This window comes from Nelusetta ayraudi, unplaced genomic scaffold, assembly GCF_046127955.1.
Source record: "Nelusetta ayraudi isolate G7.1 ecotype Tasmania unplaced genomic scaffold, CSIRO-AGI_Nayr_v1 ptg000019l, whole genome shotgun sequence".
NCBI lineage: Eukaryota > Metazoa > Chordata > Actinopteri > Tetraodontiformes > Monacanthidae > Nelusetta > Nelusetta ayraudi.
In genome coordinates this window covers 4,413,131-4,441,105 of record NW_027466069.1, presented here as the reverse complement: position 1 = coordinate 4,441,105, position 27,975 = coordinate 4,413,131, and the positions used below count along the sequence as shown (strand labels likewise).

At 46.7% G+C, this 27,975-nt stretch overlaps 1 protein-coding gene across 3 annotated transcripts; it reads left to right on the top strand.

The window, feature by feature from the left end:
• The first annotated feature begins 96 nt into the window (after positions 1-96).
• Positions 97-27,975, top strand: mapk13 (mitogen-activated protein kinase 13). 3 transcript variants are annotated; one of them, XM_076026524.1, is made up of 13 exons: positions 97-157; positions 13,213-13,357; positions 21,583-21,712; positions 21,822-21,880; positions 22,753-22,858; positions 23,432-23,461; positions 24,506-24,553; positions 25,235-25,349; positions 25,991-26,062; positions 26,449-26,528; positions 26,723-26,801; positions 26,991-27,164; positions 27,532-27,975. In XM_076026524.1, the coding sequence occupies exons 1-13, from the start codon at positions 112-114 to the stop codon at positions 27,615-27,617; spliced, it is 1,170 nt and encodes a 389-aa protein (XP_075882639.1). In that variant the 5' UTR covers positions 97-111; the 3' UTR covers positions 27,618-27,975. The 3 variants fall into 3 exon arrangements, with proteins under 3 accessions (XP_075882639.1, XP_075882640.1, XP_075882641.1); XM_076026525.1 differs by lacking the exon at positions 97-157 and adding an exon at positions 415-564; XM_076026526.1 differs by lacking the exons at positions 97-157; positions 13,213-13,357 and adding an exon at positions 19,883-20,107.

Sequence of the window (27,975 nt, the reverse complement as noted above, 5' to 3'; positions counted from 1 at the left end):
ACGCTGCAGTGTGAATGTCGCACTGTGGATGTTGCAGCGTGGATGTTGCACCGTGACACGGTTCTCCCACCTTGTTTCACTTGGCTAAAGACCCGATCCAGTCACAGAGTGATGCGCAAGAGGAAGGAAACAGAGAGAGTGGCCATGTTCAACCCTGGTGGAGTGTGAACATCAAAATTCATCAGTTGTCAAGATGGTTGTTGCTATGCTAGCGGTAAACTGCAATGGTTTTTTTTCTGGCTTTGAAAACAGGGATGAATTGACCGAGTGGGTAAAAACAACACCATCACTGTTGCTATTCAGTCGTCGCAACCTCTTCTGGTAGAAAGTGCAGCGCCGCGCTCCTCTCAGAGGCTCCGGTCTCAGAGGCAGAGCCGTGCAACTTCCTTCAACCACATTCCACCGCCGCTGCCTTGCGCTTTTAAAATTTGATGCTGAGGATCGGCGGAGCGGTGGGCGGGCTGGCCGAGAACAAACACTGGATGTGAGTCAGAGGAGCTGGATGCCGGCCCGCATTCAGCAGCGCAGGAACCTGCAGGCCTCCTTCAGCAGCCGTCACGCCAGGTACCCGCCGAGTGGAGGTTGCCAAGTAGGAGGGACGGAGGCGGGAAGTTTTGTCCCGCTTGCGGGCCTGGAAATAACAAAATGTCCCGTGGCGCCGCTCCCGAGAGTGCGAACTAGCAGGTGATGGAGATGCGAGAGGTGTTTCGCAATGTGAAATCTGTGGCGTTATTAATTATTTGTTAAAGGTGCTTGCCAGTGGAGGACACTGGTAAACCCTTCGCTCATCAAGAAGTGTAGTTGCGCTTTATGAAAAGCAAATCAAAGGGAAAAACACGTGGTTGGTGAAGAGCAATCCACGCAGCCGAACGTTGTTACTAATTTATGTCGATTCACTTTAGCAGTTTGTCGCTGTTATTCTGGGAAGCAGCACAGGGAAAATTTCTTCGTCTGTGTCTTTTTGTTTACGTCATCAGACCTTTTTTTTTTTTTGCACATCCATCTGGTAAAGAGCCCGTGGAGAACATCTGGAAAGTGGGACAAGTTGAGGCCTGTTGACTAAGTTGGACAAACTTCCGGTTCATCAAGTTCCAAACAGACCATAATGAAATGTTGGATATTCAATTGTATTAATTGACAGTTGCGGCGTTCATCAGCAGCTTACAGGCTTAACTTTGACTGGTGCATGACTGCCGGGCTGCCTGTTGGTTTGATCTTCTATTCTTCTTTTGTTTTGGAGCACTAAAATTTGCTGTGAGTGTTTCTGAGTTTGACCAGAGGAAATCTGTAAGGCTTCGGTATTGAAATCTCTGCGATCTGGCTGCATGACGTGGTTACCAAAGTTTTGACAAAGAGTAAAAACATGCTTGCTCGGTTTCACATCTGTCTAATCAGATTAATCCAAACTGTGTTCAGTCAACACTAAACGGCTGAAGAAGGATACGTTCATGACTTCCAATAGTACATATAGCTGTATATGTTTCCAATATGAACAGTAGATGAACAGTTTATGGGACGAGTTCAGCAGGCGATGACCTCATTCTGCCTTTGATGTTTCATTGTCTCAAGTTTTGCCAAGACAAAAACAAAACAAAAAAAAACACTGTTGTCTGTGTTGCACACGTCTTTCCTCTTGCATCAGATGCATATCTACTCATCAAAAAGGAATATCTTTTTAAGTCATACTTCTGTATTTTTCTTTTCATATCACTGAGCGTCCTTTTGGCTTGTGTACCCGCGCTACATCTCCCGCAAGCTAACTTTATTGTTCATTGCCGTGGCAAGGATAAATGAGAAGCGAGAGAAAGGTCATTTTTCTTGTCGCTCTTAATCCTCGCCGCCGCTTTCCTCTCCCTTTTTTTCTCCGTCCCCGTCCGACTCGCTCTCCTCCTCTTACTCCTCCTCCTCTCTTCCTCTTACTCTCTCTTCTTCCCAACTTCCGAATCGCGGTGCTCCGCCGTCTCTCCTGTGCTTCTCCCCTGCCACCCTCTTCCTCTTCTCATCCCTCTATCTCTGTCATCATCTGGCCCCTCCCTTCGCTTCGTCTCCTCTGCATCTCTCCTCCTCCTCCCCCTCCTCCTTCTCCTCCCTTCTTTTTCTTTCACGGCGTGAAATGTGTAGCTCATTAGTTTGCTCACCGCGCCGTCTCGCGTCAGTCTGTCCTTCACATCTCGCTGCACTGCTAAGAAGTCGTTTAGGCCGCCGTGTAGCCACACCCCCTTCCCCCTCCCTCCACCCAGCCCCCCCACCTCCACCACCGCCAGCCTCCATATGGTTTCATCATCTTTTTGCAGCAGCAGCAGCAGCAGCACCACGAGCTGGGGAGACAGACGTCCCAGCCGCTCTAACCTTCTCGCCGTCACCCGCCTCCGCCCCCTCGCAGCCTGTAAAACAGAGGATTGTGAAGGGGTGAGGCTCAAGGATTGGAGGCAGGGGGGAGAGAGGAGGGTGAGGAGGACTGGGATTATCCCAGGCATAATGATACAGCAGTTTGATAGAGAGAGAGAGAGAGAGAGAGAGAGAGAGAGAGAGAGAAGGAGGGAGGGAGAGAGAAAGAAGGAGCAGGAGTGAAAAAAACAAGGCAGGAGAGCAGGGAGGGAGGGAAGAAGGGAGGGAGGATGGAGGAGCGATGCTTAAGCCGCTCATGGGAAAAAAAAAAAAAAAAAAAAGAAAATCGCCTAAACGCAAAGATAATAAAGGAAGTGTTTGGCATTCATGGGAGTGGGTGGCGCATCAGCAGGAGAAATCTGGGCGAGATTGTTGACTAATGCCGGCCAGCGAGCGCTCTCGTTCACTCTCTCTCTCTCTCTCTCTACCTCCATCTCTCTCCTGCTTCACAGTCAGCAGGGCGTCTAGGGTGTTTTTTTCTTTTTTTTTCTTTTTTTTTAGGTGGGCAGTGGGCAGGGGTTGGAGGAGGAGCGGCGGGAACGCTTCCAGGCTTTGAGAGTGTGCATGCGTGTGAGATTGTATTTAATGGACACGCAAAGCCCTGCGTGGACTGCGATAAGTTAGAGCCGCAGCATCCGGAAAATGTTTCTAACTGTTAGCGAACGCAGCAGCAGGCGGCCGGTTGGACGGATGGCTGGATGGATGAGAAATGTGTTTACAGACGACGGCGTGTTAGGAAAACGTCAGGAAAGGATTCAAACCAAGACTCTTGACTCACTGACTTTTGAGAGTCTGTGTAATAACTCTTACTGTCTGAAGAGGGACGACACTTCTGCAAAACACAGTCACAGCGCCCCCTGTGTGTTATTGAACCGCTGTTCACTGCTCCAGTCAGTAATCAACAAACAATGGCAAAAAGACAAGGCTAACCTGCAATCAAATCCTGCTGAAAAATTGTAGCATGAAACGTATACATTCACAGGAAAACCAAGCAACACTGCCAATTGTGCACCAATTGCAATGATTTGGATTTGCTTTGTCACTTGACTCCCGCAAAACAGTGAGAGTTCCGTCACGTGTGTGTTTTATTCTTGTTTGCTCATTTGGAGCTTCAGCGCTGCTACGCTGGAGGCTGTTTAGGACCTGTGGGTAGGTTTGTTTTGCTGTCCGTTAATTAATGAAGCCCATCCTCAGTTCAGGCAGAGCCTCAGTCAGCTGACTGCTGTGATTTATTTCACAGTTGCAGCCAACAGCATCCAGTTAAACTCTGGCGTGCAGCCTGGCTGATACTGTGTAACCTCACAGTTTGCACTGAAACTAACAGTAATCCTCCAAAATCTTGATATTGGCATGAGCGACTGTCGACTCGGTGGTTTGTCGTCTGACTAGATTGCATGTATTTCACCTACTCCGCAAGTTTCAACTGTTTTTGCTGCATGCTTTGTTTCCTTGGAGGCAAAAAACAAAAACCTGTGTGTAAAAGTTTTATTTTTATAAATGCAGCCGAGGGTGCTTGAGTACATGCATTTGCTTTCTGCCTCTGCTGCTGTGAGCACTTGACAAAAAAACTAAATACACAGAGCCCAAACATCAGGGCATGAAAACAACCGCATGCCTAAAAGCTTTAAAGAGTAAGAAACAATGGGATGAAAAAAAAAATGAGTCGGCATCAGTAAGTAAGAAAAATACCCCAGGCTGCCTAATGCAGCCGTTCCGCTGCCAGAAGACCCTAATTAAAAGATACAAATGACCCTGTGGGAGTGATGTAAAGCTTTTGCATTAAACACGCTCGTCTCCTAAACCCGTCTGCTTTATTCATAGGACTGGCTGTCCGGAGCAAGGTGTTACTCTAAATGATGGGGCATTGCTATTAAAGGGGGACACTCGGCATCTTGTGAAATGTCAAGGGCAAGCTTCCCTTTGTGTGGAAGGAAAGTAGCGGTGCGCACACGTGGAGAGGCTGACATTTCAGGGGCGCGAGGCGAGCGGTCGACCGCAAACACGTCCCGTTTACTCTTCTTCCGCTTCAAAAACACACACACGCTCACCTGCAACATTATTAGTTGAAATGTCCAGTTCCTTGTTATGTCGAATAACTAATCAGCCAATCACATGGCGGCAGCAACTCAGGGGCCGTTTACACGGAGACATGTTTTTTTGAAAACGCACATTTTCAAAACCGCACAAAACCCATTAACACAAAGCCGTATTCAAACAGATACGCTGGAAATGACTGAAAACAATGTAGTACCTATGCCTGGTCCCGTGTGGCGCCACAACATCAGCGCTACAGAGAACAGAAAGAAAGATCGCTCATGAAAGACAGGGGGCATAAACAAAGTTTACAAACAGAGTTGAACTTCTGCTTCGAGTTACTTTTGAACGCAAAGCCTTAAAAGCTCCATGTTACGGTTGATTGGGAGTCGTACCAGTAAAAGTTTGCAAACATTTTTGTCATTTAGGTTTCCTGCCTCAATATCCCAGCCCAAAAGAAAAACATTAAAAAGTAAAACAGGATGTTTGCAAAATGCTTTCGTTGTGTTTATTTTCACTTTGCACACAATCCGTGATGGATCCACGAGCACCGTGTGTTACTTTTCAATATTGTTTGAGGTTTGTTGTAGTGAGGTTAATGGGAAGACTGCAGGCTGGTCATTAGTAGCAGTAACAGGTCTGTTGCCCAACATGGTTGTCGTGGTTGTGAGTGGTCGTCTGCACCTCGCGGCGGCTCAGGTTGCAGGGCGGTAGTGGGGTTTAGAGCTGTGACATCAGCTTTTCCAAAAAAGATCAGTTTCGGCGTTGACATGATTCCGGGCAAGGCAGCGTTTCACACTTATCCACCCTGAGGAGCGTTTTCGAAAAGGTGCGGTTTCGGTCTGTGCAGTTTCAGTGAAAACACCGGCTTCGTGTAAACGCAAGGCTGAACCGCATAAATATTAGTGCCTTTTCAGAGAAACCCGTATTGGTGTAAACAGCCCCTCCAGGCATTGGAGAAGTTGATGGTGGTAACTCTGGAGCTGGTTGCACGTGGTTTGTTGGTCGACTTGCTCCTGATCTACTGGGACTCTCACACTGGCACAACCGTCTCCATTGTTTACAGAGAAAAATGCCCAGCGAGCAGCAGTGGAGTGTGGAGGAAGATGCCAGGGGATGTTGATGTCAGGGGTCAGAGGTCAGAATGGGCAGGTTAATATCCAGAAAGGCACAGAGCAACACATGAACACACAACATCCTTGACACAGCCAGTGCTCACAAGGCGTATCGAATAAAGTTGCCAGCAAGGGTATTTTTAAAGGTTTGAAACAGAAATATGTGTATATCCTTTAGACGCCAACAATGTTAAGCCTCTGATTTATGCCTTTATCCTTCCAATGAAGCTGCAGACGTTATTTTTATTTATTTTTTTACAAAGCGAAAAAACAAACCCCTCAACCGTTCAATTAATCAGTGCATTTCCGAGAACGCTTTGCCTCCTCGCCGTCTGCCAGGGACGATAACTTAATGACGTGGAAGTCGTGCGTGTACTATGTGTGCGTTTGTGCGTGCGCAGTGAAACAACAAAGCTGCACGCGTGTACAGGGCGCCCCCGTTGTGACAGACGTGCGACGTTCTGCCGCGTCTCGCCCGCGCGATCGACCGAAAGAGCGACGTTCTGCGACTGCTGCCTCGCGTGCGTGCGTGCGTGTGTACGTGCGCATGCGTCGCTTCGTCGCACCTCCTTTCTCGCCTCTCCGGCAGACGAGTCAGTCACAGTGTCCTGCGCTGGAAATGATAGAGCACGGAACGGGTGGAGGGAAGGGGGAAAAAGAACAAAACACACAGGAACATGGGAAATACATCTGGCGGAGACGTGCATGTGTGTGTGTGTGTGTGTGTGTGTGTGTGTGAGGAGTTAGCTTTATTTTATGTAAATCTTAACCTTTCTAGCAGCGGTGGCTATCAGCCTTGTTGACAGCACGCCGCGTATCTGTCCCGCTGACAGGAAGAGCAGCGGAACAGAGAGGAAGAGAGCGGCCTGTCACCGCTGACTAATTACGCCGCGACGCAGACAGTCGAGTCTTCTGTTTACATTGGGAACGGCCGAGGACGGATGGGATGAGCACCATTAATCAGATTTTTTTTTTTTTGTACTTTCTTTTCCAATCAAAGGCCCTGGCGACGAGGCACAAACACGCATTCATGAGATTATAAACAGCCATCAGTCATGTTTTTCCCCCCCCCGTCCAACGTGGCAGGAGGAGGAGGAAAAGGACGGACTCTTCTAATTATCGGCGAGCGAGCCGAGATGAATCCCAATAAAGGGCCGCATGGTTAATCAAAAGTCTGCAGGCTTTTTTTCTCTTTTTTTTGCAGGAGAGAGAGAGTGGGGGGGGGATGGTGGTTGGTGAAGGGAATGAGAGAGTCAATGGAGACACGCGCCGCTACCTCCCAGATCCATTCGCAAAGTCCTCCAATAGGACGGCGGAGGATATTGTGGAGTTCGATTTGGAGGGCTTTAAATAAATGGATTTGGAATTGATCTGCTGCCCTGACAGGGTGGTTCGCCATAAAACCGCATCAATGCCGTTTGACTTCTTTCAGAGGACCCATATAAGCACTTTATTCATTCATTTATTATTAATTTATTTATTCATTCAAAGAGCCCTTCATGAAAACTGTAGCAAATGCTCAGTCTTGCAGAGGGTGACGGCTGAGCAATGAAAGTAGTGTAAATGTCAATTTGGATTAAAGATTTTACTTGTGCGCCCAAGTAAACTAAACGGCTCGTAAATGCAGTTTGTGTTTTCTGCATTTGCATATACATATATATATATATATATATATATATGTATACATAAATAAAATGTACTTCTTTTGCTGGCCACACTTCAAGTATGGCCAGCACAAGTAAGAACAAAATAAGAAACCATTAAAAAAAAAAATCATCTGAATTTAATCAATAGTTTGTGATGTCACTAAGGGTTCTTTCAGATCTTTAATGATGTGACCTTGCCCTGCTGGGGCTCAGTAATTGTAAAGATCTGTAAAAAAGGTGCAACAGGGGACCTTTAAGTTTATCCATCCATCACAAATCAATGCATGCACGTGTGTTTCCTCCTAACACCAGGTGCTGATGCGCATTTTCAGTGTTTCTGTGCAAAAGCGGCCGTCGCCACCGTCGAAAGTGTACCGCCAACTTGTTGGGAAAGGAGCCAGCACAGTCAAAGGTGATGAGAGGCGGTAAAGGTCTCCTGCCTTATCCTTTCTGCCGTGGACCACTGGCCATGGGTTGGCCTGAGGTCATGTGGCACTAACACACTGGGCCTCAGAGGGAGACGCAAACACGCACTTAGACAAGGGCCAGTGGACAGGAGGGAGGAGGGTAAGGAGGGGTGGGGAGGTTAGGAGGAGAGAGTGCAGCAGGGATGATGTGCTGCGGGGTGGCAGGTAAGAAGTGCAGGAGGAGGGAGAGGAGGCTCGGCAGGGGGGAGGAGGGAGAGGAGGAGACTTCCTGTTTGGTTTTGTTTGTTTTATTCCGTTGGAGAAAAAGAGCACATTAGCTGTAGCAGTGTTGGCAAATCCCATACCTGAGTTTGTAGAGTGGCAAACAAACATCATCGGGTGGCCAATTCATTCCGTTTCATTCATTCATGCGCGGTCCCAAACTGTGAACTTACCAGAAGCTACAGTGACTTAGCACATCGTTGTCTTCTTTCAGCAGTGAATTGCAACTTTCGAGACGACATGGACAACAAATACAAACTCAAACTTACATATAAACCAGACTCAGCCCGCAATGTTAGGGTGGAATAGGGGTTGGTGTTAGAGTTAGGATTAGAGTTGTGATTAGGGTTGGGCGCAAGGTTATGGTTAGGATTCAGGCTGGAGTTGGGGTCAGGGTTTGTATTAAGGATGGGGTTAGAGTTAGGTTGAAGTTGGGGTTAGGCTTAGGCTCTGGAAGCAGAGAAGGACCCAGTGTATTCCGTCTCGATATAATATATTATTTTCGATTGTATTCAATAATAATTGAAAACCACTATTTCAAATCATCAGCAGTAGCGTGTCGGATATCTGGGCTTTCAGTTCCCACTGTGGCTGCAAGTCATCTGTCTCGCTGGCTGTTCTCTTTGTGTACGGTGTGAACGACGACTCCCTTTTCACGCCTCTGAACACAGAGAATCACATTATCATTTATTTAAGTTGCGTTTTCAGCCCGTCGACAAATGCAAATATCCAGCATTCACTCGCCTGCCGGCTCTGTTTCGGTCTCCAGTAACTCCGAAGGGAAACATCTGGGTGTTTAACAACTAAACGCTTCGCTACGTTTTCCAGCTCCGCACCAGCTCATTCTCTCACACCGACTGGTTCCAGTATGCAACAGAGATTGTTTTCTTCCCTGAAAGCCTACCTGCCGCTGGTGGGCAACAGAGAGAGGAACAAATGGAAAGCAGATGATGTGAACCGAGTTTGAAACTTCAAATAGTGAAAAACAAATAAAGAAGCTGGGAGGGGGTTCGTACAGTTGTAGATCTGAGTGACAATTGCTTTGCGTGATTATTTATCCCAAAGAATCGATGGGCTCGAGGGGCCCGAAAGCAGCACATTAAGCCCTTTGTTTTCAGCCTGGTGCCGAATAGCTTCCTGCTAAAAGCGACACTTTGTTGGAGCTTCCACATATTTGAAAAGAGACTGAAACAAGGGCGGAGCCAACACCCGGCTGGTTGTGTGGTCACAAAACAGAATGAAGGTGTCAAGTGCCCCTTGTGACATCACAACCTGGTTATTTCCACAACTGTGCGTTTTAGCACACAGTCTGTGAGAATTGGAGTTATATTTCTATGAACTACATGGATTTTACAGGCTTGAGACACTTTTTTGAAAAAAAAAAGAGCAAGAAAATACTTGCGCAACAAGGAGCCTTTTAAAATAAATCTCCTGCGCTGTAATTTAAATTCAGGGTGGGCGAGTGCCAATACAGGAGCTCAGGCTGCTGCACTGAATCATTTCCTCCAGTAGAAATTTGCACAGGCACGCTGTTTGTCACACTTGACCTTTCTTTTGAGGTAGAAGAGGCCTGGGTGCAGAACAGCTGCCGCGTCCTGGATGTTTTTTGGAAGACGAGGTGCAGCTGGAAGGAGGCCATGAGCCGAAACCAGGAAGAAAAAAAGAAAAGGGAAGCAGGTGGAGCAAAGAGCCCGGAGCACACATGAGCTCCGTTTACATCAGAGCGCGGTGTATCCTGTCAGGTGACAAGAGGTTCCACACGTTAGCATGTTGTGTTGCCGCGGTCTGTCCTGCTGTTTTTGCCAGGTGAGGATAAGTGTGTGTGTGTGTGTGTGTGTGTGTGTGTGTGTGTGTGTGTGTGTGTGTGTGTGTGTGTGCGAGTGTGACAGGTGACAGGTCTTCTGGTCCAGTGAACTAGACAGACAGGACGCATCACTGTCACCTCGCGGCCGCTCTGACAGGCTGCCAGGCCGGCCATGACAGGCGTAAGTAACACGTTTTAGCCCGGACGCTAACGCACTATGACACACTCGCTGACACACAGGCTGCCCACTCGCCTCCTATAGCGTCTGCCGCAGCGACGCGCGCGATGCATTCAGTCAGATACCTCAGCAATAGGCGGTTTGCTAACGCAGTCTACCTTTTTGGTGTATTTCTTTGTTTGCTTGTTTGTTTTAGTTGCGCGCAAAGAAATGCTAAAATGGCAACACATCTGATGCCACAGCACTTAGTGAAATGACAAATTAAGTATTTGGAGTCAGGAGGCGTCACAAGTCATTGGTTTCTCTTAATGAACTTTCAATTTAGGTGGGGGGGAAAAAAATCCCACACGCTTTGTTGTTGGTAAACTCAATCAACGCGCCTAATGGGAGCTAATGGGCTCCGTCGCCATGCAAATGCGGACGCGGGGGTCTGGAAAATTTCACACTTAACAATGAATTTATGTGTGTCATCAATCTTGGATGTTTAAAATGTTGCCAGCAGCCATTGTGTGAAGCTCTCTTCAGTTGCGTAATCGCTTTTTTCGAGCCTTTCCCCTCTGCTCTGTCCTCGCACACAAAAAAATGTGAAGAGGTTAAAATAACCCAGGGGATCAATCACAGGCTCTCCGTTTTCTCATTAAAAGAACATATATTATGCTCCACTACAAACCGCCCTTTACATTATTCATTGGTGGCAAGACTGATAAAGGAGAACAAACAGGAATTACAGGCACACAGCCACTTGCTCTGTATTTATTTGGAAAGTTTCTTTGGCTACAGCCTAAACCCACCAAACTCTGAGATGACTTTTTGTTTTGTTTGGTGTGACTCACACCGCATCCTTCAAACTGCTTTCTTTCAGCCTGACTTGGCCGTTTCCTTTTAGTTGAGAAGCAACCAGGGTGCAACTTTTGCATAAAAAAAGCCTCCTAGATTGACACTAAAAGGTAAGACAAAAGGAGAGCTACATTAAGTGACTTGAAGGTCTGCTAATGCTAAAGAGGTTAGCAAGGAGGCTGTACAGGTGGATCCTTTTTTATCAGAGCCATATTAAGAGGATTCCACAGAGGGCTTCTCCCAGTGGAAAAGATTCTTTCACGTTACGCCCGACAACAGTTAGCGAGCGTTTAGCTCATCGCCGCCAGCTATCGCGGCTTGTGACACATCTAATGTTGCCCATCGCACCCACAGAAAGCCTCGAGTCATTGCTAACTGCCTTTCGAGAAGACCGGTGTGCCTTAAATGTGAGTTGGTCCAATCCTGTTCCAGAATGAATTTTGAAATCTGACATGTCTCAAGTACGTGACTGGACAAGGCAGAGAAATCATGTCTGTCTGTTTGTCTCACTTGTACATCTGTGTGATAGAAGGTTGAATGCTACTGACCCTCCAGCCAGAAGATCCTGGAGGCATTATTCCAATCTTTCTGGACCACTTTTTTAAGCTAGCATAATGTGCTTTCAAAATGATTACTAATAAACCTGAAGTTTTGCCAACAACACCAACATTTGGCTGCTTTGTGTGTGTGTGTGTGTGTGTGTGCGTGCGTGCATGTGTTTACGTGTGTGTGTGCGTGCGTGCGATCTGTATCTACCCGCATCAAACATTTGCAAACAAAAGTTTGCATTAGCATAAGTGCAGCAGGGCTGGTGACAACAACGGCCGTGCACGGCTGCACAACATGGCAGATACTAAACTGCTTTGTCACTGATGGCGTCTTGCACGCTTAATGAAATGTGATTAGGAGACGCCATTATAAAAATGAGGCGAAACAAGCAGCGAGAAACTGTGGAGAAGACGCTTCAGTCAGCTTGTGGAAGACTACAAGTAGGGTTTGTGTGTGTGCGCGTGTGTGCGTGTCTTAGTCATTAGCATAACTCAAGGGTGCATCTGTTTTCTGTTTCCACAGTGTGGGTGGTGTGTTTGTCTTTTTATGCATAACAGTAACTCAATTTTGGGGAATTTGAAGCGCTACAAATAGTTTTAGTTGAAAGTGAAAGCGGCACATTTGCACATTAGAATAGCATTAATCTGACCTCGTGCGCTGACCTCTACATCCCACTTACAGACAAAATAACTCTTGGCAACGCTTGTTTTCGACAACTTTGCAGCCCTTGCATTTTTGTCATTTATTTTTCTTTTTCTTTCTTTTTTTTTGCATCGATTCAACATTAAAACTGCAACCCGAAGCTGCTTCTCTGTCACGTCTCTCATGCGGAAAAAAAAAAATTAAATAAAAAATGTGTCCGAGGCAGCAGATTACACCAGTTTAGACCTCACCCAGCGCTGCGCTGCTGCCTCCGCCCTGACGGGACGTAAGTGGAGAAGACAACCTAATACGCCGTTTTAACTCCACTCCATTGGCTACAAGGGCAATTTAGAGTTGATTGTAAAATTTTATTGATCAGCTCTGGCTGCACTTTTCTCTTTGGTGTAGTCTAACAAGACGACATTATTGCGCTGTTGCCGTAATAAAATCACCACTTAGGCGAGATTGTGCAGGGGCTGGTGGGGTTGGGGGGGTGGGGGGGCGGGAGCGGGCCGGGGGCGGGTTATATTTTCGCAGACTTAAACAACTGTCTTTTCATATCTCCTCACTCAACGCCTCCGTAACCTTCCAACACTCTCCGCTTCATCATTTTCACAAATGGATAAGACTTGCCCGGCTAATGCTCATAATTGTCCTCCCTTCCCCCCCCCCTCTACCCTACCACCCCCTATTCGCTCAAGAATGAAAAGTCAATGTCCTGAATACTTTATAAGGACTGAGTGGGTCATTATGTTGAGGGTCACCCCCGGTAACCGCCTCCGATTAGCCGTTATGGCACGAAAACGCGACAATTACACGGCACGTTCGCTTTTGGAATTGGCTGGGTTTTTTCTGTTTTTTTTTGTTTTTTTTGTTATATTTTTCGCTCAGCCAGCAGACAAACAGCAGTGGGGCTCAGACCAACGTCACCGCACCACTGGCGCCGGCCCAGCCCGGTCCGGAACGACCAGCTTCTCTAATGAACGGCAGAGACGAAACATGGCCACGGTGACACGTGTCACAAGCGAAGGCCTATTGGAGTTAAGTGCCACCGCCGGGTGCCACCGCCGGGTGCCGGAGTCGGGTGGAGGGGCGGGGGGGACGCAACAGGCTCGCACGAGGGGCCGGTGCCATTGCAGGGTTCGATGGGCGCTGGTTGTGGGGTTTTTTTTTTCTCTTTTTTTTTGCAGCAGCAGTAGGGGGGGTGGGGGCGTGCGCAGGCGCGTGCCCGTCCCCCATCTGCTGCAGAATGTTAACCCGGGACACAACAAATGGAACATCTGCAAAGCCCCGGGAGTTATTTCAGCTAACTGCATTCTCATCTCGGCAGTTATGGGGAGACGGTCTGCGCCGAGTCGGAGGGAGGATGGAGACAAGTGGCCGTGTGGATGGCAGTGGATGGATCGAAATGGGTCACGAGCAGCTGTGTCCCAACGAGGAGGACCTCGCAGGTCGGACGGACGAAAAGAACATAAGTGAGATGATTGAATCCTCTGACTTGCTCGTCTTGCTGTTGCCGCCGTTCTCTGTGTTTTGAATCCAAGCGGCGAGCAGCGGAACCAAACTCTGGACTTTTCTGGTGTTCACACATTTTCGTTTTTCGCAAGCCGTGTGCGTTCTTTTTATGGAAGTCTTGAAAGAAGAGTTTTTTTTTTTTGTTCTATTATTAATGTTATATTTTTCTTATATCATCAGCCTCGCCTGTCTCTCTGTCATCTCCGCTCCGTTCACTGCGGCAGCGTCTGACACCTAAATTGTGCGTTTGACTGCTCGTTATTTTATTTCTCATTACCGAGCTCCGCTCTTCCTCTTCCAACAGCATGACTCCGCTTATAAAATATTTTGATTGTCCCCCGTCATCCTTAGTTCTCGATCTTTGTCATTTGAATATTTTACTGGTAAATAAGCGAACTGTAGATACATATGTTGAAGATACAGATACCTAAAAGGTTTCCACATTCAAAACACTCTGGTGGGCGAAAGCTACTGCAAGCTTCCTGTAAGCTTGGATGCTGTCATGCTTGTCCTTGTCAAGTGAAGAGCAAAAGACTTCTGTCTCCTGATTGGCTGATTGGATAAATCATTTCAAATGGGGCGTTGAATAAATACCATGGAGGTGTGACACCGTCTGTATGTCTGGTCTGTTGTGTTGTGTTGTGTTGTGTTGTGTTGTGTTGTGTTGTGTTGTGTGTAAGCACAAGGACCAAATGCATTCCCATTAATCTGACCAGGAAACCGTTGTGTGGAAAAGAAAATCTACAAACGGAAGGTATTTGTTTTGTTCCATAGCAGGTAACAGTGTTTTTTTATTACTATTATTTTTCTGTTTGCAGCCGTGTAAGCACAACTTCTCCCTTTCTATTTCCATCCCAGCTGCTCCTGAACCTATCATCTCTGCGCATTTTCACTTCAAGATTACATAAATCAGCATAAAACAAAAGCATATTACACCCAGATTGTGTTGCTCCTCATCCAAACAGCTCATGCAGTATAATTCCGGGGTTCTGCTGCCAACGGGAAAAAGAAAGAAAAAAAAAAAAAAAAGCACTGTTGCGCTGTGTCGTAAATACCTGATTATCTTTTGTGGTCTCCTGCATGGTGCCAGAAGTCAACCAAAGCCTTCCGCGTCATTCGCACAACACACAGGAATCTGTACACAAAGTTGGCATCCCCTCCTATAGCTACAATAAGACAACTATTTCCTGCATGTGTTATTTAACATCCAAAGATGTTCCCCCGTTTGCTCGTGTGCATCTGTGTGCAGCAACGCACTTAATTGACCGCAATGAATGCGTTGCTGCTTTGTGGTCGTCGCGCGCGCGGCAACACGTGACTTTTCCCAACCAGGATGCTCGTCTCGTTGTGTTCGCGCGGGAGCGGCGCCCGGATAAAAATGTTAATGCCGCGCTCCACCAACCGAGGCCCATGGGACGAAATATGGAAATGTCTTTGGGCACCCATTAATATCATTATCATCACCGCTGCACCGCTGCCACCGCCACATTTGCATGCAGGCGCACGGTTGCGCGAAAGCTTTGAGCGACGGCAACAGTTGACTGACCTCGGTTAACAATGGGGCCGATCCGCGGTCGCATGTCGGAGGCAGCAAAGCGTGCGCGTGTGAAACAGCTGACGGGACGCTCTCCCGGCATTCACACGTGAAGGGGAGGAATTATAAACTTCCGCCTGACCCCCATAGCCGTCTTCTCCTCCGCCGAGGAGGAGGACAAAGTGTTTTCAGTCAGCTTTTAAAGAAACGATGGATCCCCCCCCCCCCCAAAAAAAAAAAAAAACAGCAGTGCAGCGGTTTGCACTGTCGCCTCGCGGCACAGAGGTGATTTTATCGTTGTTGGTCGACCCGTGGGTGGGAGAATCCAAATAATCTTACCTCTACCACCAACAGGGACACCTCAGCTGTGGCGACTTGGATTGGACTGCCGTTAACAAAGCTGCGGCTGGGTGAAGCTTTGCCAAGGTTCCCGTCCTTCAAGCTCTGCCTCTCCTCCACTCGAGCCTTTCACTTGATATATATGTGAAATGAATTCTAAAGATTGTGGCAGCGTCCCACCTGGTGCACCGGCGGGTGCGTAGACCAATCCTTACAACGTGGTATCAATGATCGAGCACTGTGGAAGGTTTGAATTTGCCTTTTTTTACGCCATCCTGAACATCTGGATCTCGACTTCTTATACCATAATATCCACTTTGGCCCAGAAGTTTGCCTCCTCACTTCCGAATTTTCCCCTTGCATGAGCAGCAGGGGGTAAAGAGACAATAGCTGCACTCCAGCTCCACAGTTTTACGCATCTGAAACCGTCGGCCAGGTCCGCATGTTGCATTTAGATGCTCCGACCGATCGACCAAACCGACCGACCGATGCGTCCGTCCGTCTGTCCGTCCACCGGCCCCAGCGCTCCTCCGCACGTCCCCCGAAGGTCACTTTGAAATGGAATAGATTTTTCTCGATCGCAGCCGGGGCTGTAGGGAAGGTCACTTCATTAATCACGGCTAAATGCCAGTGTCTGCCCGTCTCCCTTCTTAGCCCAGTAACACCCACAGATAACATCACTGATTGATACTAATAATTAATCCTCCCTGGGTGCTAAAAGGATGGAGAGTATCATTCAGTGGGGAGGCTTTAATTATTATGTAAAGGCTCATTAGGTTAATGCCGTGTGCTCTGGTGGCACGGTGAGGCCGGGAGGGGGGGGGGGGGGGGGGGGTGAGAGGGATGGAGGGGCCGGGCAAATGGATGTCTTCCTCTGTCGGTGGCCTTTCGTGACGCGGCCCTGCACCCTCTACCTCCTCGGCCTCGCCATCTCGTTCCCGCCGCTCGGCATCTCACTCGCCCGCTTTCTCTGCTGATTCAGTGTTGGAAAATGTCAAGTCAGATTTCGCTCGAGAGGTTTTACTTTTTTTTTTTTCTTATTTTTTTTTTTTTTTGGCAGGCGGGTCGAGGAGCAGACGATGCACCACAGACTGTACGGCTGTCAGCAGCGATGCACGGCCATTTGTGTGTGCGTGTGTGTGTACGCGCGCATGCCCGGCCCGGCCTTGTCTTGAGTCACACAAGTGCCACCAGTCATGCCAGCCTATCTGCATCGCCAGCAGGAATAGAGGGCACGCCGTGTTAATTTATGAGCCCACCAATCCGCACTGCGCGACTCTCGGAGGCTTTTTACGTTTTTTAAAATAATACCCTGTGACATGTTCACATAAATAAAAGTGTCAGCCACCATTATCTCATCCGGTCTCTTTGTATCCGGTGCAAATAATTCAGGTGGACTAATGGCTGTGAATCCACGAAGACTTCTCGCTCCGTCAAATACCTCGCAGTCGCGAGGGGTGTCTCTGTAGAAGGTCTTTGCCTGGGAGGGAGAGAAGAAGGAAAAAAAAACAAACCTGCTGCACATCCGGAGTAACATGTTTCAGCTTTCGAGATACATCACAAGCAGTGATGTGGCACATTGCAGACGGAAAATGGCACCGCCGGTAATGGAGTTCTAGCAGATATCTATAGAGAAACGGAGTCATTTTTCAGCGTGTAATGCGGTTTAGGGGTTGTCCATATGAAGCCGCACTGGCCTGTGTGATGAACTGATCTGGGAGCGGATCGTATCGATGCTCCTCCGCTTGACATCACCACCATCTAGTGGTATCTTTATAGAAGGTTTTCCCCTCTTTCTTTTTGCTTTTTTTTTATTTATTTATTTTTTTTTTATCTCCAGTCAGATGTGACGTCCTTTCTCATTTCCACGCTCGCGCCTTCCATTCTCGCAGGCAAGCAGAGCTGCAAGACGGTGTTGTTTCCATCACTCTTCATCACGTCTTGTCGCCGCGTGTCATTTCACAACAATCTCGGCACTCTAAACTACCAGGACTGGCGTTGTGTTATTGCCCGAGTGCGTCGTAAATCAACACCAATGTTGCTCTGCAGGTTCCATAACGCTGCCTTCTTTTTTTTTTTATTTCACTCACTACGTGTGGCATATTAAGCGTGCAAGCGAGAGAGAGGTCCTCGTGTAAAGAAGGTGCTCTCTTCTCAACATGCATGTTTCCTGAAATCCAGCCAGTTAAAGACAGAATTTTGGCTTCTTTTTTTTTTTTGTTTGTTTGCCAATAAGATGTTTTTGTTTTGTTTTTTTCAGTCCAGCAAATTACTAAGGGGAAGCAACCAAAGCAAATGTGCCTATGATCAATATTAACAACCGCAGACAGACAGCAGAGGTCGGTGTGGGTGTGTGCGCATCCCTGCAGGTCATTACACTGAACCACGCGGAGGCTGATCAATATGAGTATGGCAGCAGGTTATTAAAGCAGAGGTCTCAGATCAAGGTGAAAAACAGGGCGAGGAAAACTTTCAGCTCATTTGGTCCATTTTATGTTATGGAATATTACATTAGGCTTGACATTATGCCAGGTGCTAAACTGTCCTTTGAAGATCACTGACGCAGGCAGTCTGCACTTTCCTCCTTCCAATCTCTTTTTTTTTTTTTTAATATGGAAGGAAAGGTGAGGATGAGTTAAATCTTGAATTTTAAAACCCAGTAATGCGTCTGTGCATTCCCTTTCTTTTACTGCACAAAGTAAAACCCAGAAGATCCGAGAACCTTTTATTAGACCCCCTCATGTCCGCGAGGCACCGCTCTTCCGTAGTCCAAAGCAGTGGCGTGTCTGATGTGTGTGTCAGCCCCATCATGAACGTCCTAACTAGCAACAGGCTGAGGCTCCAAAGGCACAGCGTTCACTGTGAGTGCACAGCGTGTCTGTGATGTGGAACAGTGTAACAAAAGAGACTGTCTGAAATGGCAGACAAAGGAAAGGACCAGTAGGAAATTGCTGCTAAATTCGGCATTGAATTATAGACACTTTAATAGCGGAGGGATGCTGGTGCCTCACAAGAGCACAACATAATAATTAACTCAGGCGCTTTCGGCACGTTGTGCCAAAATGATGCCTCCACTGTTTCTTACATTGAAAAATACAGTTAATGCAATGAAACAAAAAGATACACATGTATGGAAATGATATTTGAAGTGTACAGTCTTTCTTTATGCAACTTCAGTTAATGTCAGCTGCAAAGACGTCCTTGAAGAGCAACACGGGGTTCACAACAAAAACAAGTGGACGTAATACACAGAAGTCTGAAAGAAATACTTGTCTTTTAGAGATAACGGGACTGTATTGCCTTTTAAATAGTTGATGGCTGAAGACTGACAGAGCTAAAATTAATTAATTAATTAATTAATTAATTAATTAATTAATAAAGCACCAGTGTCAATTCAATACCAATACTAGCACTGAATCACAGGACTAAAAAGAAAACACTCACAAACAAGAGAAGAACCCAGATGACATCATTAATGGAAACAGCAGAGGTGATGAGGACAGAAGCAAGTGGATAGTGGTCAATAATCACTGAACAGAAAGAGAACAGAGAGGAGAAAAGAGAAGGGGGATTCACAGACTGGGTGGCCTACAGTGACTTGTAAAGAACAAGTTTGATCGAAATGGGTGCTGATCAATGATACCATTGATTTTTTTATTTTTTTTTTCAACAAAGGCAGATTTTATGCCAAGCAAAAATATTATTCACAAATAGAGAACACGAAAAGGTTTATAATCTGCAGCAAGAAACATATTTCCCTTTTGCATTATGTATCTGCATCCCCCCACGTGCAAGCAGCAGAAGAACATCCTTCTGGTTGTTGTGGTTGAAACTGAATAGTTACACAGTATTTATTCTTTCAAGACCAACAGTGCGCACGTACACACACACACACACACACACACACACACACACACACACACACACACACACACACACAGTCTAACAGTTCTGGATTGTTGTTTTGTTTTATTTTCACCCATGCCAGTAAGTGTGGAGGACTACAGCAGGATGCCATGATTCACAAACTTCTGGCAATATACAGTAATTATTCCTGACAACTAACACCGACTGTGTGGGGGTGGGAGCGAGCAGAGCGATATTGACATGTTGCAGCATGCGAGGCGCCTGTTCCCTCGGGTTCTGCATGACTTGTGCGACGTTTAAGACAATCGGTATTAACGCCTGCGGGAGGGTGTTTAATCCGAAAATGTTTATGATCCTAGCCGAACACGTTAATAATCCCACCCCCTCATACTACTCGACGAATTATTACGTAATGATGTAGTTTACAATGACGAAAGGGAACGTGGTACCAGGTGAAGCTCGCGACAAACTGATTTGAGGCAGCTTGAGGCCGGAAGTAGTTGGATTGTGCCTTTAAATTGAAGCGTCGCTGGATGAATCTCGAAAATGGGCAAAATATGGGATTTAAAATTTGGTGTCGAGTGGACATATAATGGATGCATCGAGTTATTTTCTCGATATATGAACGAACGATGAGATTCATTCACGAACCGCACTTCTTTAATTGAGCGGGCTACTTAGCTGGCTAGGTAGTGCTTCTACCATCCCATTATTTTGAAGGGCAGCAACGGAAGTGAGCGCTGCAGCGTCTTTTCCCGTACACTGGAGAGGTGTTTCGCTTCGCCACAGGTGACGGTAGGCGAGCGTTCAGTTCAGGGCAAGTTTGTCTCCCCCGCCATCGCCTTCTACACTTCGCAATGGAGGCGAGGGCTCACTTCTCTCGGCAGGAAATCAACAGCACGGTGTGGGAAGTTCCGGAGAAATACACCCGTCTGAAACAGATCGGAACAGGGGCGTACGGCTCGGTGTGGTGAGTGACTTGCACCAAGTGTCTCTTGTGTCAGTGCACTTGCCTTGCGCTTGTGTCGTACTTTATAAGCGCTTAGAATTTTTTTTCGGGGCTCAGCCGAGCGTTTTAAAAAAATAAATGATATCTCATATTAAATGCAGGCTTCAACGTGTGGTGGTGGTGGTGGTGGTGGTGGTGGAGGTTCTGGAAGTGGTGGTGGAGGTTACTGGCAGCCTGTTCTCACTTTTGATTTTGGCCCCGCGCGAAACGGCGCAGAGGAGCCGTTTGTCTCGCACGTTTCGGTAAGGTCCGTGCACGGGCATTTGGCTGCAGACTGTCTATACTGATGTTGCGGCTCCGCCCTCTGAGACCTTCTTGTTTTGGTCCCATTCCAAACATGTTGAAGGTCCAACAAAGCATCAGGCTAAAAGCCCTGTGGTGGAGGTTGTAAACAGAGGGCTAAATGTGGTGTTATCTGGAGATCTATAAGCTTTTTTTTTACATGACTAATCACGCAAAGTGAGGAGTAAACATTTGAAAACGTGCAGAATGCAGGGCCTTATTTACTTCTCACAGATCAAACTGCTGCTCGTGTTCCTCTTTGTTACATCCATCCCTTTCTTCTGCTCACAGCTCATGGTTGCCTTTTAAGAGTACAAAAAACAAAAACAAAAAAAAAACAGAGAAGGCCCCGAGTTCATCAGATAGTGCCTCTTTTAAAGGTCAGACCTTTTAAAGTTTGACACGCCACTACTCCCACACGGCAGTGATTAAACAACCTGCTAACCAGGGTTAGCGCGACGCAGATTGGATAAGCGACGCTGCAGTGTAATTCTGTTTTAAATGTATAAAAATCCTCTCTAAATCCTGTCCTCTTTAAAAAAAAAAATAAAAAGCAAGAATGTGTCTCTGAAACTGTGCATTGTTAGCATTACATTCAGTGAAATACATTTTTTGTCGACAGTCAGGATCCAGAGGAAATCTAAAGTGAACTGTTACATCACATTTTTCATCATAGATGGTTGTCGTTTCAACCTTAATATCCTCTGTTTGGGCATAAGTGTGTGTGTGTGTGTGTGTGTGTGTGTGTGTGTGTGTGTGTGTGTGTGTGTGTGTGTGTGTGTGTGTGTGCGCGTGTGTGTGTGTGCGTGTTTGTGTAATGTGTGTTGGTGGTTGTGTCTCCAAATAGCCTAACATGCCTTTTCTCCTCCCACGACTTGGTGAAGCAGCAGATCATTGCAGTCATGCATGTTTCCAGTTCCAAACATTTACATGTTCATTTTTAAAACACACACACACACGCGTGCGCACGCACACATTTGCTGCGACAGAATTTTTTTCCACGCCATGTATGAGGAAAAGTGTCTCAGCGAGACGCCATGGTGTCATTCTCCCTCCGCTGCGACTCCAGAGGGGGTAGATTATATATAAACCCCGAGGCGGCCAGAGGCGGAGAGTGCAACGCTGACAACTTGTTATTCCATTATCCTCCACAGCTCAGCAATCAATGAGAAGACCAAAGAGAAAGTGGCCATTAAGAAGCTCCACAGGCCCTTCCAGTCGGAGATCTTTGCTAAGAGGGCCTACCGGGAGCTCCGACTGCTCAAGCACATGAAGCATGAAAATGTGAGCTGATTTTTCTTTTCTCCTCGTCGACGTCCTTTGTCAGATTTAATTCTTAACGTGGGCTTTTCATGCTCGAGTTCCCACACTGCTTCTTTTCCTCTCCAACCAGGTGATCGGACTCCTCGATGTGTTCACTGCTGCCTTAGTTCTTGACGAAATGCAGGACTTGTGAGTAATCGTTCTCTTCCCTTATTCACGGGGCCCTCAGGTCCAGACAATATCTGATGAGCCGCAGGTTCAGGACAGAAAGTTTACATCAAGATATGTCAGAAAATGTGTCACAGTTATTGTTTTGTACACTTTCAGGTTTTTTTCTTAAACGTTTTTTTTTCATCAGTTATTAAAAATAACAAGGAGATTGTTGGGGGTGGGGGGGGGTTCCATGAGATCCGATAGGTGTGTTAAAAGTAGTGGGGGAAAGTGCATCCAACTGTTTTCTCTGCTTATCTTTTGAAATAAAAATGATCATCTGAACTGTAAAAAAGAAAAAAGAAAAAAAAAGGCTTATTAAATAACCAATAAATAGTTATTAGTGCACCTTTAAGTATATAGAATCAAGTTGAACCAATACAAATCTGTAAACACTTGCAGACACTAGGCCTGTTTTATGTCCTTGTAAGGCAGGAAGTGTGTCTCATTAATCAGCCCCTCCTGCCGTTACGAGTGCTAGCCATGCGTGTTTTGCATGAATAATTATATTTTGCCTTAATTAAATGCGGTGGTAAGACAAATGCATAAAAAAAACAAAAACAAAGTGGGTTGTCTGCAGCTAAAAAATCTGGAGCGCCGACGATGATTCACATCTTGTTGGTTGTGTAAACATAAGTGTTACATAAAGCGGACAAAAGAACCTTAGGCCACTTAATGACAGTGTGAAAAAAAAAAAGCAGAGGACGAAGCGAAGGATTCACAGCAGCCTGCAGGAGGACGAGGTTCTGTTTGAAGTGGGTCGGCGGTGAGACGGACCCCAGCGGCGGGGCTTCATAGCAGCTGGCTCGGCCAATCGGCTGTCACTCACTGGCCCTCTCTCATCCTGGCAGCTACCTGGTGATGCCCTACATGTTTACCGACCTGTCCAAGGTGAGGAGTCAACTCTCCGAGGAGAAGGTCCAGTTCCTGGTCTACCAGATGCTCTGCGGTCTCAGGGTGAGTGCCGTGATCGGCACGATTGCGGCTAATTGAATCAAATTTGATCTTGCCACGCAAAGACAACCGCGTAACGGAGTGATGATGGAATTACTGCCCTTAATTGACTATATGATTCATTAGAGGAGGTGCAGCTGAGCACAAATATCATAGAATAATAATTATAGCCAGCAGATTGTTTAGTTAATGACAGATGGGTTTTGCTCTAAATTATTATTATAATTTTTTTTCTAAGTCGAGTAAATTAACTGAGTAGCTGTCGTTTGAGTTTACAGATAGCTGCAAACAAGCACGATGAAAAAAAATGCAATCATAATCCCGTGAATTAATTTATCGTATTAAAAAGATTTGGAACGTATCGATGTCCACACTTCCATATTTATCGCAATATTTTTCGTCACTCGAGCACTAAATCAGAGCAATGCATGATGGGAATGCCGGGGGTTGATGATAAGTGCTGAACTTTATGCCATTATTTGCAAGCGTTGTACGTCCACAGCGACACAAAGATGCTTTTGTCACTGCGAGACTTGACGACACACTCACACCCCTGCTCCATCTCTGTGTCCACAGTACATCCACAAAGCCGGGATCATCCACAGGGTGAGTGCGCCGTCGCAGAGGAAGCCCGCGCTGGCGCTGGAGTTTTAAACATTTTCGGTTTATTTAGCTCGTAATTAAGAAACGCCGAGGCGTGAGAATTGTCTCTCTCTGTCTCTCCCAAGAGCAGACGCGTTCTGTTGTTTTTGCCTCTGCGGCAAGACGATTTCATTAATCATCCAGCCGGGCAAAAACTCTGCCCTAACAGGTCGAATGAGTCGACTCCCTGACGTTTTGGAAGCGTGTCTGGAGCTGTTGGAATGGAACACACCCTTCGGCTCCAGCACAAACGCGGCTGCGTGTGCAATCGGCGAGGAACAATCAGACCAGATTTACCAGAGCACACAGTGAACTTGCGTGCCCTGAAAGAGAAGTAGTCGCCCTTTGTGACGTCACAAAAGCCACTTTTATCAGCTAGTGAGAACTGCCCAAACCAGCTGAGACTGCCTTGTTTTTGTCCACCACCAAACATGTAGGAGTTCTGACAAAGCATCAGTTTTGACAGAAAGCTAAACACTTGAGTTCTTGCGGAAGGCTGCAAACAGAGGGCTAAAATATCCAGAGACTTTTTTTTCCTATAGTTCATTATACAAGGTTTGGATTAAAACCAGATATTGGAGGGGAAAAAAAGTTAAAAGAATACGGGACTATTTTATGGTAATCTTGGTAATTTGATTTTCTGGTGACTGACTGCTGGCTGTGTACGGTTCAGACTGCTGTAAACAAGGCCGTCCATCCCTTTACTCTCACAATGGCAGCCTGCTATTAGCCTAATGATTCCTAATGCCGCCAGAGTGCTCTCAACACCCGAGTCAGCAGCACTGCCCCACCTATCACTCATTGCGCCGCAGCGTTTTATGAATGACTCCGCAGAAAAGCCAAAGTAACAGTTATAGCTGAGTCAACCCACAACCCCTCCACCGCTGCACAAGGCTAACAGCTGCGCCGTAGCTTTGCTTGGCTTCTCCTCTGTAATTTTTCCATTAATCACTGTGTACAGCGTCTAAGCGTCACTTGGCTTCTTTTCCTCCTCCCCCCTCCCCGCAGGATCTGAAGCCTGGAAATCTGGCGGTGAACCAGGACTGCGAGCTGAAGGTTGGTGAGCTCCAAAGGATTAGAGAACATTACAGAACTTGTGCGGCAGGCGTGCAGAGGGTGGCTTTTAAAATGTGCTCCCGACAGATTTTTCTTTTCCTGCAATTAGCACTCGCGCGTGTGTATCAGGGTTGGTTGTTTTCCCCCGGCACAGCGGCCTCCTGCAAGTGGTCTGGACTTCTCTCAGTCCAGAGACGTGTGTGTTAGGCTAACAGGCAACTTGGAATTGTCCGTATGCTTGAGTTTGAAAACCCCCAAAAAATATTTATTTGCAGTAACAAAAAAAGTTTTTCCACTTTGTTCTTGTAGTTTTGACTTTGGATGTTGGCAGAAGCAATTACGGCTCTGAAGCACATGACCACTGCATGCACCGCTGCCGTTTATCATGAAGCAGTGGCGCAGAACATAAATTCACGACAACAACAACAAGACAAACAAACTAATTAGCGTCACTCAGCGAGTCATATGTTGCCGTGGCGACCGTTTCCTGTTTTTAACTTCTGCTTCCTCCACATTTCATTGCAGCCACTCTCTGGTGCCCACACTGCCATACTCTTGTCATTCAGCCACTGTAACCGATCAACGGGAGAGATTTTTTTGTGTCATCAGCCTGTTAGAGGGCTCGTCTGCCGTGTGATCTGCCGCTGTGACTGCTCTCCCTTCCCCTCTCTCCCGCCGCAGATCCTGGACTTTGGCCTGGCCCGCAGCACAGATGCCGAGATGACGGGCTACGTGGTGACCCGTTGGTACCGGGCGCCTGAGGTCATTCTCAACTGGATGCACTACACCCAGACGGGCAAGACAATCGCAGCTGTTCCTTTATTCTAGCCCCTGTCCCTGCTGTGGCTGCCTTGTTTCTCCTGGCTGGTTGTGCTGCGTCTTGCACTTGAGTGGTGGTGTTTTTTTTTATGGTTTGTTTTTGTTTTTGCAGCTTAGCATTTTTATCTCTCTCTATATATATATTTTATCCTGTCATGGGTGCATGATGGTTAGAGTAGCTTGGTGCGTCGTTTCGACACTAAGTCTTATTTTCCTGCATCTGTGAGCGGCTGACACGGCTTTGACAGCGGCCCGATAGCGGCCAGACTCAGTGCCAGAGCTGTCACCGCTCTGAAACCCATTTCCCGGGATTAATGTATCTGCAGGAGATAGTGATTTCTCATTCTGTAAACAGCTTTTTACAGAATGGGCCAAACAACCTCAGGACGGGGACTGTGGCACGTTCGCACCCATAATAGGATTGTGCTGCTCGCCAGCCCGCCTCCGAATTTTGAAACAGCACTCGAGATTCCTAAAAAATAAAATAAAAAAGTGCCTTTGCTTTGGATTATTAGCCTTCAGCCGCACGCTTTTCCAGCACAGCTTTTGACTCTTTTCATGTCTCTACCCTTCCTGCCTGTTGCCTTCATGACTTTTTTTTTCTTTCATTTGTTCCAGTGGACATCTGGTCTGTAGGTTGCATCATGGCAGAAATGATCAATGGCAAAACGCTCTTCAAAGGGAAAGACTGTATCTTTTGTGTCGCTGGGTTCCATCGACAGGCTCGTCGCTCGGCAGTAATTACACAGGTGTCGCGCACGGGGACGAGGGTGAACACACTGTGTAATCAAGTATTAGTGCTGCGTTTTAAAAATGCTGACAGTAATAAAGGCAGCTGACTTGTTTCACTTTTTTATGGCGACAGGCACAGTAAAACAGGTGCAGGGCGAACGGCGGGTAATAGACGCAGTGGAAAAACACATTTCCTCCGGCAGCGACCATTGACCCTTATTACACTTCTAACATTTTATCTTCCTTTTTTATACATTTTACTTGTACTGCAACTCTGCACTCAACGGATAAAAACACTTTCTGGCTAACAGGGTTTTGTCCTTAACCCTGGCGTCTGCTGTTAGACATGGACCAGCTGACACAGATTATGAAAGTGACCGGAGTACCTGGAACAGAGTTTATACAGAAACTGGACAGTGTGGAGGTATGTCAAACTGTTATTATTTTATGTATTTATTAGTTACCAACCCGTGTGTGCTGTGAATATTACAATAATAAAGTTGATCTTTTGAAAAATGCAACATTTTTGATGTCTTCAAATTCAGTGGGTGCAGTACATGGCGCACTCTTCATGTTCCCTTAGATGTCTAAATTTATATCTCTCGCCCGTAAAAACAGGCCAAAAATTATGTAAAGGCTCTTCCTCGCTATCCAAGAAAAGACTTCACAACGTTGTTCTCCAAAGCCAGTGCGCAGGGTGAGTTTCTGCCGTCGACTTTGTAATTTCCACCATTTTAACACACTTGCAGCCGGTTCTGTGTGCGCATGTTTTCAACCCCTTGTCCACAGTGCCGGTTGTAACGCATAAGCTTTGGATCATGTAGTCGCAGTTGGAAGCAATCATCAGAAAACGCTGTCCCACGTGTTTGTGTGTCTGCCTTGGCAGCCATCGACCTGCTGGAGAAGATGCTGGTCCTGGACGGAGACGAGAGGCCCACCGCAGAGCTGGCTCTTGAGCACCCGTACTTCGATGAGCTGAGGGACCACGACGACCTCCCTGAACCCACGCCGTATGACGATAGCCACGACAACGCCACGCTGTCCCTGGAAGAGTGGAAACGTACGTGTCGACAAAACACCAGGATGTTTTGGCCTGGTTTAAATCAACAGATTTTGTTGGTGGAGCTCCTTTCAGACGATGTGAATTGGTTCTCAAATGAATGGAAGACACATATTTTTCTCAAGCGATAAACATCAGAATCCATTCATTAGACTTTTATGTCTGAAGACATGAAAGCAGACTAAATACTTTTGTTGTGAAAGGGGGAATTGCGTTAACATTTGCGTGAACATTTTGTTGTGAGATTTCTTGAAAGTTTTAAATAATGTCACTGGGCCACGTAACAAGCCCCAGGTCATTAGCGTCAGAGTTGTAGACATGATTCACACGACAAGAACTAATTCCTCTTCCCCTCTCGGCCCCGCAGGGTTGTGTTGCAGAGAGGTGAAGAGCTTTGTTCCATTCCCACGGCGAGACTCCAAGAGGAAAAACATCCTGACTATGACGGCGTGATCCTGTGAATGTCTCACTAATAAGCCTCAAACTGCACAGCATAGAGCCAACGGTGCCCTTGTACAGTCCAGTCATGAATTCACTCCATTACTCGCAGCCAAGTGTTGTTTGGAGAATAAGTGACAGATTCACTATTACTTTTTAATTTCTCTTTGTCCGTGCGGTTGTTTCTGGAGGTTGCTTGTCATGTTACACATTTCTTGCTGAGTGTCTTGTAAAACTGCAGCAACCTAGATGTCACACAGAATTTCCGTTATATAGTTTTCTTATCAAACAATGATACAAGGTATTTTGAGGTAAGGTAAGTCAAGATTTGCCTTTTTGCAGCAGAAATTGTGGTCCAAGCCAGGCTGTTACC